Genomic DNA, 15,313 nt, shown 5'->3' on the forward strand with positions numbered 1-15,313 from the left:
GGTCTTAAATATAAGATTCGACTATGAATACCGGCCTTAGTATGCGAATCATGAGATGTTCTTATTATTAGTTATATAGTTTAAAAATGTTTTGTTTCAGGTTACGTTGGTTATATTTAAGTGTTTTTTTTTCTTTTTTCTCTTTTCTATTTTTCTTTCTCTTTTTCTATTTCTATTTCTTTCTATTTTTACATTTTATTTCATTTACTCTCTCTCTCTCTCTCTCGCTCGCTCTGTATACATTCCCTTTCCTTTTCTTTATCTCTATTCTTTCTCATTTTTTTTCATTTTATTTATTTTTAAGTTAAGGTCGCTTTGCACCCGTATATATACAAGGATCGCTTTGCGCCCGTATCTATACAAGGATACAAGGTCGCTTTGCGCCCATACAAGGTTGGTGAGAATAAAAGAAGTGTTGCATAGTTGCAAAAAAATTTGTAAAAGGATTTACAACGTCTCTAAAAGCAAGGGACATTATTTTCATGCCTGCAGAAAAAGATATAATTACCAGAGGCGAATGGCTTAGCGATACACATAAATAATTTCCAACGACTTTTAGAAAGTTGTTCAGATTATAGACCTGTTGATACAGTGCTAATACAGCATCCTGATTCAATAGAACCCATACCGAGAAAGAGAAAGCATATCCAGGTACTACATAGTTCGTTGGGAGGAGAACATTGGGTATGTAGTTATTATGATACAAAAAACATGTATTTACGATTCTTTAAATAATAAAATGTTACATGAGCATCATAAACAATTCTTGACGAAATTATTCCCAACACATGACTTTATCAAGTATCCTGTCAAATTTCCTACTGTGCAAAGTCAACCCAACGGTAGTGATTGCGGTGTTTTCGCAATAGCTTTTGCAGTTTCATTGTTATTTAACATCAAACCAGAAAAAAGTAAGGTATGATCACAGCTTAATGCGTTTGCATTTAATAAAAATTTTTGAGACAAATATTATTGAGCATTTTCCTCAATATTTAAACTATGGCGTTCCTCAGAAGTGCTTCCATTAGCAGTGGTAAGAGAAGACAAGTTGAAGCGGTCCGTATACGTATAAAACGTCAATATGAAAAGAATATGACATATTGAATCAAGTAAAAGAACTCAAAATTCTCAGCAATGTATGCATAATTTGGAAAAGAATCATGCTAAGAGGAATAAACAGCGGCGTCGATATGAACAGGATTTAGAAAATAATCGTGCTGAAAAGCGGCGTCGGTATGAAAGAATTTAGTAAAGACGTGCGCAAAAACGAAAACGTTATTTCATAAATTCTGAACGTGAACGAGAAAGACAAAAAGAATTATCTTCTGATCGTAAGTGGTTTATAATAAACGATATTATCAGAAAAGAAGTCTAATTCGATACTTGAGAATAGAAATAAAAATTATGTTACCGAAAATATTTGTAAAAAATATGTCAAAATTCGAGCGAGGAATTTTATAAAAATTCGCGATTCTCCGGAAGTATTCGTAAAAATATTTTAGACAAGCTCAATATTACAGATTGCAGCAAAGGTTATATTGAAAAACGATTAGAAGTTGAAAAAGTCATACGCTGGTGTATGCATCTAAGAGACTGTAATATTCGTAATATATATAAAATGTTAACTCTGCTTAAAAACAATCAGAAACATGTTTGACTGTTGCAGAATGTTCTACAGTTGATGACAAATTATGTGCACTATGTGGCATATCTAGACATACAGCTTCGTCCGAAAATTATTTTGTTGATTCGATTTATCACGATATAATTTCATCTGAAGTCAATATAAGGGAGCATCTATAATAAATATGAAAGGACAGACTGAAAATATATTACCCTTGATGGGGGAAGGGCAAAAAATCGTGGTTGTGCAATTCTTTATGTAAAATTAACGATCCGCTTCTAATTGATCGATATCAAAATTTTTAGAAGCTATAAATATATGTACTTTAAAGAACGTATCAAAACTCATGCACAATATTTATGAATGTACCGTGAAACTTCAAATGATAAATTAGGCCATACGCATAGCTATTATATTGATTTAAATCTTTATAAAGCGATGTCAGTTCCAATGCAGTTATTATCGCTCATTTCCCAAGTAAAAATATTAAACGTTTAATGTATCAACTTAAGAATTTTTATCAAAAATTGTTGTATTTGGACGAAGCATTATATTCTGCTGATTTGAATATATTAAATGAAATTGTAACTTCAGCACAAGAAAAAGTAGATATGTACAAGCATCAGCAAACTGAAATAATTTTGAGTGATGATGATATTATTTCTAAATATCATAATGCATTTACGGTTTTGAAAAAACGTTCACTGGACACACCGCGGTATATTTGTATATCGTGTGAGAGACTTTGTTATAAAAGAAGTGTTTCTAAACTTAGTGAATGTAAAAAGCACGAACTAATTCAATTTGGAAAAATTTGATGGCATATGTAGAACAACAAAAAATCAATCCGCAATATATATGTCATTATTGTGATCGGAAATTTCGTAGCGGTTTGATGCCTGCTTACTGCATTCTAAATAATTTCTCTGTAAATGATGTACCTGAGGTAATATCGTCTCTTCATGATTTTGAGAAGTTGCTTTTACAAAGAGCTAAAGCTTTTCAAACTGTTGTTAAAATGGAACAGTTATTAATAAAAAATACCTGAAAGACAAAAGATACAAAAAGTTAAAGGTAGAACATTTCATTTACCACTTCCTTTACAACAGACTTTAAATAAATTATGTTCTAACACTGATCCAATAAACCTAAATCACGAATTCATTTTACTTCGAAATGGTCCAACTAAATCAAAAATTATCTGGGAAGATTTAGTGGATATTAAAAAAGTATTTGAAGCTCTAATATGGTTGAAAAATAATAATCCATTATATTCTAAAATTGTACTGCCCGAAACTCACGATAAACTATTTTTAGGGAATTTGGATAATGTAGAATTTGAAATGCAAGAAACAGAAAATGCTATAGAAACAGAAAATGATGTAGAAACAGAAAATGATGTCGAAGTTACATTACATGACCAACGTAAGGCAATGCTGACTCAAAAAGATAAAGATGATAGTTATTACGAACAGTTTACTATAGTTCCTCTACATGCAAATAAAGAAAATCAAACTGCGAGTACCTTATATCAAGTGTTACCAATTCAGGATTCACCCTTGGATAATCGGGAAAAAAATTTGGATTTGATGTGTTTTCCAGATTTATTCCCACTTGGTTGTAATGGCGAATGTGATGAAACTAGACCGGTGAAACTTCAGGAACATGAATATGTTAAATGTCGTTTTACGTCTAGGCATCCACAATTTAGAGTAAATCAACAATACTTGTTTTATGAGTTAAATAAGGCGATTATTCGTCAGTTAAGTCGTGGAATTTACCATCAACTGAATATAACTAATCCACGGATTCGTTACACGGCTGCGGAATATTTAGAGGCTATGTCGAAAGAAATTTTGGAATCCGACTTAAATACAATGTTTTCTTCACTTCGAAATACGGAACAATATTGGCGTAGACCGAGAAGTGATTTGTCTTGTATGACATAACATTACGGACCTGCGACATGGTTTCTAACGTTAAGTTCTAGTGAATGGCTATGGGACGATTTAGGTGAATATATTCGTGAAGTCAATGGATGGCAAAACTCTTCATTGAGTACCAGTGACTTGTTGCTAAAGATCCTGTATCAACGTCGCGATTTCTTGATAATAAATTTCGGGCAATGCTTGATTTTATTTGTTCCAAAGATTGTCCGATCGGTGAAGTAACACACTATTTTTTGTGACGAGAATATCAAGGTAGAGGTATACACATTTCCATTTACTATTTGGATTAAAGATGCACCGATTTTCGGTGAATCTTCTATTCAAGAAGTGTCTGAATTTATTTCAAAATACATAAGCTGCAAACTGCCAGATAAAATATTTTGCCATTATTGTACAGATGCGTTGATACGCATCAACGACACAAACATAATGATTATTGTCTACGTTCTAAAAAAGTAGGACGTAAAGTTGTTCGTAGGTGTCGGTTTGGATTTCCTCGTCCCGTTACTGAACAGTAAAATGAGAGATGTGCCAACTGCAATAGCAGGTAGAAAACAATTAAAACATAAAAGCAAATTGTACGATCTTCCTCGAAAAAATAATGAAGTCGATATTAATGATTATAATCCTGCTACTCTTACTGCATGGGAAGGAAATATGGATATACAATTTATTGGTAAAAATCGACATTGCTCACTTGGTACGTTACCAATATTTGAATAAAACAGCGAAAAGTGAGTTATCTGATTTTGATCTTGCCAATTGTAAGAATATAAAAATAAATCATTGGCAAGTGTTCTATGGAATTTTGGTTTACGATCCATAAGCAATAGAGAATGTGGAGCTCTTGAAGCTGCTGATACGTTGCTAGGTATTCCTTTATATGGGACTGATCGAAATACGACGATTAAATGGTTAGATGTTAATGTAATACGGCAGAGGAAATTAAAAAATCGTAAAGAAATTGAAGCTCTTGATGGTGAATCTACAGATATATTTCATCCATCTTTAGTAGATAATTATTATCGAATAGACCGGAAGAATTAGAATCTGTGTCTCTTTATGAATTCGCACAATGGTATGATATCACGACAATCGAACCGCGAAATAATATTATTGAATACTATAAAATAGATAATAGTCATTACTTAAACGGCGTCAACGTGGATGTCTTATTAATCATTATAAATATAATGTTAATATCGACCGGAAGAATATTTCTTTTCATTACTGCTTATGTTTAAACCATGGCGGAAATTAGAGGATCTTAGAGATAGTTGTGATACTTATGCGGAATCATTTCATAAAGTAAAACTGCATCTTACGGAGGCATTGCAATACCATGAAAAGCTAGAAGAATTAAAAAAAGCATTTGAAACTGCGCAAGAGTTAGTTCGGCATTACTAGATGAAGAATTACAAAAAAACGTGTCTCAGGATGACCCTGACAATCCGATAGGCGTTCAAAATATAGAAGCTGGTGAAGCAATGCAAGATTTTAGAGATCTTGGTAATAAAAATAGACGAGAAAATTATGTGTCTCAAATGATAGCACAATTAAATACGGATAAAAAAGGACATTCGATAGAGTCATTGATACTATAAGGTCAGATAATTCGATATTACGATTGTATATTAGCGGAGAAGGTGGAACTGGAAAGAGTTTCTTAATTAAAACAATTAAGTGTTGGATAAAACAATATCTCAATAAAGATACCGCTATAGCGGCACCTACTGGCATAGCAGCATTTAATGTAGACGGTTTGACAGTTCATAGATTGCTTCAATTACTGTTGAACATGGTCTTACTCCAAACTATAAACAATTGTCTGATCATGTGTTAAAAGTTTTACGAGCAGATCTCAAGGATGTTGTTCTTTTTGTGATTGATGAAGTGTCAATGATATCTAATTTGACTTTAATGTATATACATCTTCGATTGTCTGAAATATTTACTAATGATGTGAAGACGGTTGGTTCGGTCGAAAGCACATTCTTTTATTTGGCGATCTGCTTCAATTACCTCCTGTACGTGAAGATCCTATTTTTGTACGATTACCAAATGACAAAATTAATAAATGTGTGGTTCTTTAACTGCTGTTAATTTATGGACTACATTATTTGATATGATGTTGACGATCAATATGCGTTAGCAAGGGCATTATATTCAGGTGCTGATTGAAATATTTGAAATGAATTGTACGATTAGCAGTAAAAAGTAGATATGTAACATACGAATGGAAATTTTGGAGTGATGATGATGATTATTTTAAATATCAATAATAGCATATAGAGGTTGATTGAAAAACGTTCACTGGAACACACCGCGGAAGTTTGTAGTATCGGTGGGAGAGGACTTTGTATAAGAAGATAGCTGATTCTAAACTTAGTGAATGGTAAAATCCGCACGAATAATTATTTGAAAATTTGAATGGATATGGTAGAACAAAAAATCAATCCGCAATTTAATGTTATATGTGATCGGAATTTCGTAGGTTTGATGCATGTACTATCGCATCTAGTAATAATTTCTCTGTAACATGATTACATGAGGTAATCAGTCCTTCATGATTTTGAGAAAGTTGTTTTCCAAAGAGCTAAAGTTTTCAAATCTGTGTTAAAATATGGATATTATTAGAAAAAAAGTCTATATAAAAAGAAAATATGAAGGTAAAAAAGGAGAAATTTCATTTACGATTTCTTTAAACAGACTTTAAATAAATTATGTTTCTAAATGATACATAGAACTTCACGATTTATTTATTCGAAATGGTCCATAAATCAAATAATATCTGGGAAGATTTAGTGGATAACTTAAAGAAAGTATTTGAAGTTAATATGTGAAAATATAATCCATTAATTCTAAAATTGTACTGACGAACTCACCGATAAACTATTTTTAGGATTTGGATAATGTGATTTGAAATGCAAGAACGAAAATGCTGAGAACGAAAATGATGTAGAAACAGAAAATGATGTCGAAGTTACATTATGACAGAAGTAAGACATGCTGATCAAAAGATTAAGATTGATAGTTATTACGCACATCTTACTATAGTTCTCTACATGCAATATAAAACAATAACTGCGAGTACTTATATAAGTGTTACAATCAAGGATTCCCTTGCGATAATCGTGGAAAAAATTTGGATTTGTGTGTTTTCGCAAATTTCTTCCATCTTGGTTTAATGGGGGAATGTGTGGAAATATGAGCGGAACTTAGAAGCATGAGGAAGATATTATCAAAATACGGACCGTCAAAATAAGAACCGAGAAAAGGTTAATTTAGGTATGTCGAGATAAAAGTGTTTTAATTTTTCTTGTACGTGCATTAGTCGTCGAGTAATCAATTTGTGGATATTTTAATGGTGCAAAGTAAGTGGTATGTTTGCTCGAATTTGCTCATAACAATTGCTCGTGTCGCATTTCCTCGGTAATTATTTTCTGTAAATTTCTTAGTGTATACTTTTGATTTCAAGATTCTCTTTTTGAAACAATGCCATCTTATTAGCCGGTATTCATAGTATCTATATTATATTTAACACCGTCTTAAGTTTATCTGCAGATGCTGTATAGATCATTTCATTGGCTACGGAGTATCTGAAGATACACTTAAGATGGTCTTAAATATAAGATTCGACTATGAATACCGGCCTTAGTATGCGAATCATGAGATGTTATTATTAGTTATATAGTTTAAAATGTTTTGTTTCAGGTTCACTGGTTATATTTAAGTGTTTTTTTTCTTTTTTCTTTTCTATTTTTCTTTCTCTTTCTATTTCTATTTTCTATTTTTACATTTTATTTATTTACTCTCTCTCTCTCTCTCTCGGTATACACTTTCCTTTTCTTTATCTCTATTCTTTCTCATTTTTTCATTTTATTTATTTTAAGGTCGCTTTGCACCCGTATATATACAAGGATCGCTTTGCGCCCGTATCTATACAAGGATACAAGGTCGCTTTGCGCCCATACAAGGTTGGTGAGAATAAAAGAAGTGTTGCATAGTTGCAAAAAAATTTGTAAAAGGATTTACAACGTCTCTAAAAGCAAGGGACATTATTTTCATGCCTGCAGAAAAAGATATAATTACCAGAGGCGAATGGCTTAGCGATACACATAAATAATTTCCAACGACTTTTAGAAAGTTGTTCAGATTATAGACCTGTTGATACAGTGCTAATACAGCATCCTGATTCATAGAACCCATACCGAGAAAGAGAAAGCATATCCAGGTACTACATAGTTCGTTGGGAGGAGAACATTGGGTTATGTAGTTATTATGATACAAAAAACATGTATTTACGATTCTTAAATAATAAAATGTTACATGAGCATCATAAACAATTCTTGACGAAATTATTCCCAACACATGACTTTATCAAGTATCCTGTCAAATTTCCTACTGTGCAAAGTCAACCCAACGGTAGTGATTGCGGTGTTTTCGCAATAGCTTTTGCAGTTTCATTGTTATTTAACATCAAACCAGAAAAAGTAAGGTATGATCACAGCTTAATGCGTTTGCATTTAATAAAAATTTTTGAGACAAATATTATTGAGCATTTTCCTCAATATTTAAACTATGGCGTTCCTCAGAAAGTGCTTCCATTAGCAGTGGTAAGAGCAAGACAAGTTGAAGCGGTCCGTATACGTATAAAACGTCAATATGAAAAGGAATATGACATATTGAATCAAGTAAAAGAAACTCAAAATTCTCAGCAATGTATGCATAATTTGGAAAAGAATCATGCTAAGAGGAATAAACAGCGGCGTCGATATGAACAGGATTTAGAAAATAATCGTGCTGAAAAGCGGCGTCGGTATGACAAGAATTTAGTAAAAGAACGTGCGCAAAAACGAAAACGTTATTTCATAAATTCTGAACGTGAACGAGAAAGACAAAAAGAATTATCTTCTGATCGTAAGTGGCTTTATAATAACGATATTATCAGAAAAGAAAGTCTAATTCGATACTTGAGAATAGAAATAAAAATTATGTTGCCGAAAATATTTGTAAAAAATATGTCAAAATTCGAGCGAAGAATTTTATAAAAATTTGCGATTCTCCGGAAGTATTCGTAAAAAATATTTTAGACAAGTTCAATATTACAGATTGCAGCAAAGGTTATATTGAAAAACGATTAGAAGTTGAAAAAGTCATACGCTGGTGTATGCATCTAAGAGACTAATATTCGTAATATATATAAAGTGTTAACTCTGCTTAAAAACAAATCAGAAACATGTTTGACTGTTGCAGAATGTTCTACAGTTGATGACAAATTACGTGCACTATATGGCATATCTAGACATACAGCTTCGTCCGAAAATTATTTTGTTGATTCGATTTATCACGATATAATTTCATCTGAAGTCAATATAAGGGAGCATCTAATAATAAATATGAAAGGACAGACTGAAAATATATTACCCTTGATGGAGGGAAGGGCAAAAAAATCGTGGTTGTGCAATTCTTTATGTAAAATTAACGATCCGCTTCTAATTGATAGATATCAAAAATTTTTAGAAGCTATAAATATATGTACTTTAAAGAACGTATCAAAACTCATGCACAATATTTATGAATGTACCGTGAAAACTTCAAATGATAAATTAGGCCATACGCATAGCTGTTATATTGATTTAAAGCTTTGTAAAGCGATGTCAGTTCCAATGCAGTTATTATCCCTCATTTCCCCAAAGTAAGAAATATTAAACGTTTAATGTATTAACTTAAGAATTTTTATCAAAAATTGTTGTATTTGGACGAAGCATTATATTCTGCTGATTTGAATATATTAAATGAAATTGTAACTTCAGCACAAGAAAAAGTAGATATGTACAAGCATCAGCAAACTGAAATAATTTTGAGTGATGATGATATTATTTCTAAATATCATAATGCATTTACGATTTTGAAAAAACGTTCACTGGACACACCGCGGTATATTTGTATATCGTGTGAGAGACTTTGTTATAAAAGAAGTGTTTCTAAACTTAGTGAACGTAAAAAAGCACGAACTAATCCAATTTGGAAAGATTTGATGGCATATGTAGAGCAACAAAAAATTAATCCGCAATATATATGTCATTATTGTGATCGGAAATTTCGTAGCGGTTTGATGCCTGCTTACTGCATTCTAAATAATTTCTCTGTAAATGATGTACCTGAGGTAATATCGTCTCTTCATGATTTTGAGAAGTTGCTTTTACAAAGAGCTAAAGCTTTTCAAACTGTTGTTAAAATGGGAACAGTTATTAATAAAAAAATACCTGAAAGACAAAAGATACAAAAAGTTAAAGGTAGAACATTTCATTTACCACTTCCTTTACAACAGACTTTAAATAAATTATGTTCTAACACTGATCCAATAAACCTAAATCACGAATTCATTTTACTTCGAAATGTCCAACTAAATCAAAAATTATCTGGGAAGATTTAGTGGATATTAAAAAAGTATTTGAAGCTCTAATATGGTTGAAAAATAATAATCCATTATATTCTAAAATTGTACTGCCCGAAACTCACGATAAACTATTTTTAGGGAATTTGGATAATGTAGAATTTGAAATGCAAGAAACAGAAAATGCTGTAGAAACAGAAAATGATGTAGAAACAGAAAATGATGTCGAAGTTACATTACATGACCAACGTAAGGCAATGCTGACTCAAAAAGATAAAGATGATAGTTATTACGAACAGTTTACTATAGTTCCTCTACATGCAAATAAAGAAAATCAAACTGCGAGTACCTTATATCAAGTGTTACCAATTCAGGATTCACCCTTGGATAATCGGGAAAAAAATTTGGATTTGATGTGTTTTCCAGATTTATTCCCACTTGGTTGTAATGGCGAATGTGATGAAACTAGACCGGTGAAACTTCAGGAACATGAATATGTTAAATGTCGTTTTACGTCTAGGCATCCACAATTTAGAGTAAATCAACAATACTTGTTTTATGAGTTAAATAAGGCGATTATTCGTCAGTTAAGTCGTGGAATTTACCATCAACTGAATATAACTAATCCACGGATTCGTTACACGGCTGCGGAATATTTAGAGGCTATGTCGAAAGAAATTTTGGAATCCGACTTAAATACAATGTTTTCTTCACTTCGAAATACGGAACAATATTGGCGTAGACCGAGAAGTGATTTGTCTTGTATGACATAACATTACGGACCTGCGACATGGTTTCTAACGTTAAGTTCTAGTGAATGGCTATGGGACGATTTAGGTGAATATATTCGTGAAGTCAATGGATGGCAAAACTCTTCATTGAGTACCAGTGCACTTGTTGCTAAAGATCCTGTATCAACGTCGCGATTTCTTGATAATAAATTTCGGGCAATGCTTGATTTTATTTGTTCCAAAGATTGTCCGATCGGTGAAGTAACACACTATTTTTGTGACGAGAATATCAAGGTAGAGGTATACAACATTTCCATTTACTAATTTGGATTAAAGATGCACCGATTTTCGGTGAATCTTCTATTCAAGAAGTGTCTGAATTTATTTCAAAATACATAAGCTGCAAACTGCCAGATAAAAATATTTTGCCATTATTGTACAGATGCGTTGATACGCATCAACGACACAAACATAATGATTATTGTCTACGTTCTAAAAAAGTAGGACGTAAAGTTGTTCGTAGGTGTCGGTTTGGATTTCCTCGTCCCGTTACTGAAACAGTAAATATGAGAGATGTGCCAACTGCAATAGCAGGTAGAAAACAATTAAAACATAAAAGCAAATTGTACGATCTTCCTCGAAAAAATAATGAAGTCGATATTAATGATTATAATCCTGCTACTCTTACTGCATGGGAAGGAAATATGGATATACAATTTATTGGTAAAAAATCGACATTGCTCACTTGGTACGTTACCAAATATTTGAATAAAACAGCGAAAAGTGAGTTATCTGATTTTGATCTTGCCAATTGTAAGAATAATAAAAATAAATCATTGGCAAGTGTTCTATGGAATTTTGGTTTACGATCCATAAGCAATAGAGAATGTGGAGCTCTTGAAGCTGCTGATACGTTGCTAGGTATTCCTTTATATGGGACTGATCGAAATACGACGATTAAATGGTTAGATGTTAATGTAATACGGCAGAGGAAATTAAAAAATCGTAAAGAAATTGAAGCTCTTGATGGTGAATCTACAGATATATTTCATCCATCTTTAGTAGATAATTATTATCTGAATAGACCGGAAGAATTAGAATCTGTGTCTCTTTATGAATTCGCACAATGGTATGATATCACGACAATCGAACCGCGAAATAATATTATTGAATACTATAAAATAGATAATAGTCATTACCTTAAACGGCGTCAACGTGGATGTCTTATTAATCATTATAAATATAATGTTAATAATCGACCGGAAGAATATTTCTTTTCATTACTGCTTATGTTTAAACCATGGCGGAAATTAGAGGATCTTAGAGATAGTTGTGATACTTATGCGGAATCATTTCATAAAGTAAAACTGCATCTTACGGAGGCATTGCAATACCATGAAAAGCTAGAAGAATTAAAAAAAGCATTTGAAACTGCGCAAGAGTTAGTTCGGCAATTACTAGATGAAGAATTACAAAAAAACGTGTCTCAGGATGACCCTGACAATCCGATAGGCGTTCAAAATATAGAAGCTGGTGAAGCAATGCAAGATTTTAGAGATCTTGGTAATAAAATAGACGAGAAAATTAATGTGTCTCAAATGATAGCACAATTAAATACGGATCAAAAAAGGACATTCGATAGAGTCATTGATACTATAAGGTCAGATAATTCGATATTACGATTGTATATTAGCGGAGAAGGTGGAACTGGAAAGAGTTTCTTAATTAAAACAATTAAGTGTTGGATAAAACAATATCTCAATAAAGATACCGCTATAGCGGCACCTACTGGCATAGCAGCATTTAATGTAGACGGTTTGACAGTTCATAGATTGCTTCAATTACCTGTTGAACATGGTCTTACTCCAAACTATAAACAATTGTCTGATCATGTGTTAAAAGTTTTACGAGCAGATCTCAAGGATGTTGTTCTTTTTGTGATTGATGAAGTGTCAATGATATCTAATTTGACTTTAATGTATATACATCTTCGATTGTCTGAAATATTTACTAATGATTGTGAAGACGGTTGGTTCGGTCGAAAGCACATTCTTTTATTTGGCGATCTGCTTCAATTACCTCCTGTACGTGAAGATCCTATTTTTGTACGATTACCAAATGACAAAATTAATAAATGTGTGGGTTCTTTAACTGCTGTTAATTTATGGACTACATTATTTGATTATGATAAGTTGACGATCAATATGCGTTAGCAAGGGGATGATTCTTATCGACAGTTGTTGTCAAGAATTCGTATTGGTTTAGTGACAAAGTCTGATTGCGAGATTCTTGAAAATCGAAAAATATCGTTTAAAGGTGATTCTTTTGAATCTAGATTAAACGAATTATGTAATTTTATTAATGATTTTCCGTTGGACATTGTTTGTTTATTGCCTACTCGTCATATGTGTGATGTTCTTAACGCTGCAATGTTAAACCGCATTGCTTCGAAAGAGATATTATTAATTGCCCAAGACACGATTGACTGTATACCATATGTGAGAAAGAAAGTATCAAAAGTATTATCGAATAATGATGATGATAATTCTAAAACTGCTGGACTTTCAAAAGAAATTGTAATTAAGATTGGAGCAAAAGTTATGATAAGGCGTAATATTGATGCTACCTTAGGTCTTGTGAATGGTACAATAGCTAAGGTGATTTCAGTTGTACAAGATACGTCTACCGATGATGTAGAAAAAGTAAAGCTTCTTTTACCATCAGGATTAGAATATTTAATTGAAAGAGTGAGCGTTAAATTTCAAGTGGTGGATAGAGCGTTTGTTACTAGAAAACAATTTCCATTGTGTCTGAGTTATGGAATCACTATTCATAAAAGTCAAGGATTGAGCTTACAAAGTGTTATCATGGACATAGGCAACTCTATATTTAATTGTGGTCAAGTTTATGTTGCATTATCACGAGTAACGTCTCTAGAAGGGTTGCATTTAATTAACTATGATCCTTCGTCAGTAACAGTTGATGAAAACGCTATTAGGGAATATAATCGACTAAGAAATAAGTATAAACCAGAAGAAGAAATAATTACTGTTGCAAAAGAACGCTATCGCAAAGTGAAAGATGTTCAATGGGTATTGTCAAAAGTAATTGCTTCAATTCAAGAGAATTGTCAAAATCAAAATAAAAAATTACGGCAAAATGTTGCTTGGGTTTTACATAATTTACAAAATACAGACAATGTTTCGTCTTATGCAAATGCAGCATTACAATGTCTAATGCATTTAAGTCCTATTAGAAAACAATTGGCGAAGTTTAATAAATCAGATGTTTTAAGAATGTTGATGCATCGATATGAAAATGGAATGTGCAATTTGAATACATATGCAGTACGGCAATATTTAGGAGAACCGTTTTCAATAAATGTAAAACGTGATGTGTTGGAGTTTCTTACAATCCTGTGCACTAAATATGATTGTATAAGACAACTGGTAGAGCATCAAGTAACTTCTACTAGTCGATGTAAATCTTGTGATTATACAAAGGAATTTACTTGTAAGGATGTAGTTATTTCAATACCTATTAACAATTTGGGGAAAAAAAGCTATACTCTTAATGATTTATTAAATGTTACATTTTCACATTGGTGTGAATCAGATGGGTCATGCGAACAGTGTACAGGAAATGATATTTTGTTGAAGAACGAATTAACAGTAACGAAAGATATAGTTATTATTCGTTTAGTATTATTTTCATCCCAAGATGATAAAATGGTGAAAGCAATATGTAAATTTAATATATGTACTATTCCTACAACTAAAGTTTTAATAGCTGGACAAACGTATAAGCTTATAAATGCTATATTTCATAGTGGTTTATGTATTGAGGATGATCATTACATGAGTATATGTAGAGAAGGAATGTCTAGTAATTGGACTGAAGCTAATGATGCACAAATTAAAAAAAGACAATGGCCTAGAGGTGCTAAAGATATTTATATATTATTCTTACAAAAACTTGATAGTAAATAAAGTATATATCAGCGCCCGTATATATACAAGGATCGCTTTGCGCCCGTATCTATACAAGGATACAAGGTCGCTTTGCGCCCATACAAGGTTGGTGAGAGTAAAAGAAGTGTTGCATAGTTGCAAAATTATACTGTATAATAAATGTTATTAATGCCGTTAATAAAAAAAAATAAGATACTTCACACTACAAAATGTGTGAAATCACAACAAAATTACCTTTTTAAAAAAAGGTACAAAAAAGCGCCAGGTATACGCGCCCGAAGTTCTTTTAAAAAAGAACTCTACACGCCCGATATATTATAAACAAATGATACTTCACATTACAAAATGTGTGAAATCACAACAAAATTACCTTTTTAAAAAAAGGTACAAAAAAAGCGCCAAGTATACGCGCCCGAAGTTCTTTCAAAAAAGAACTCTACGCGCCCGAAGTTCTTTCAAAAAAGAACTCTACAAAACTAATAATTGTATCTATATATAAATTTTTATTGTTTTCTTTCTTAACAATCAAAAAGGACCATCGTATTTTACAGATTGAAAATACGATGTGGGTGGTGGCGGGCCCTCTTAAAAAAATCTAATAATGATTTTACCAGTCCTAAAAAAGAAATTATATCTCA

At 32.1% G+C, this 15,313-nt stretch overlaps 1 protein-coding gene and 1 long non-coding RNA gene across 2 annotated transcripts; both read left to right on the forward strand.

Annotated features, from left to right (window-relative positions):
• The first annotated feature begins 260 nt into the window (after nt 1-260).
• On the forward strand, nt 261-763 carry LOC109611474. The gene is made up of 2 exons (XR_002193878.2): nt 261-393; nt 493-763. It is a non-coding gene; the product is annotated as an uncharacterized LOC109611474 (long non-coding RNA).
• Nucleotides 764-11,002: 10,239 nt separating this feature from the next.
• Nucleotides 11,003-13,941, forward strand: LOC113562635 (ATP-dependent DNA helicase PIF1-like). The gene is given in 2 exon segments (XM_026972612.1): nt 11,003-13,808; nt 13,927-13,941. Coding segments are annotated over 2 exon segments (2,553 nt in total). The 5' UTR covers nt 11,003-11,270.
• The last annotated feature ends 1,372 nt before the right edge of the window (nt 13,942-15,313 follow it).

This window comes from Ooceraea biroi, chromosome 9 (assembly GCF_003672135.1).
Source record: "Ooceraea biroi isolate clonal line C1 chromosome 9, Obir_v5.4, whole genome shotgun sequence".
Taxonomy (NCBI): Eukaryota; Metazoa; Arthropoda; class Insecta; order Hymenoptera; family Formicidae; genus Ooceraea; species Ooceraea biroi.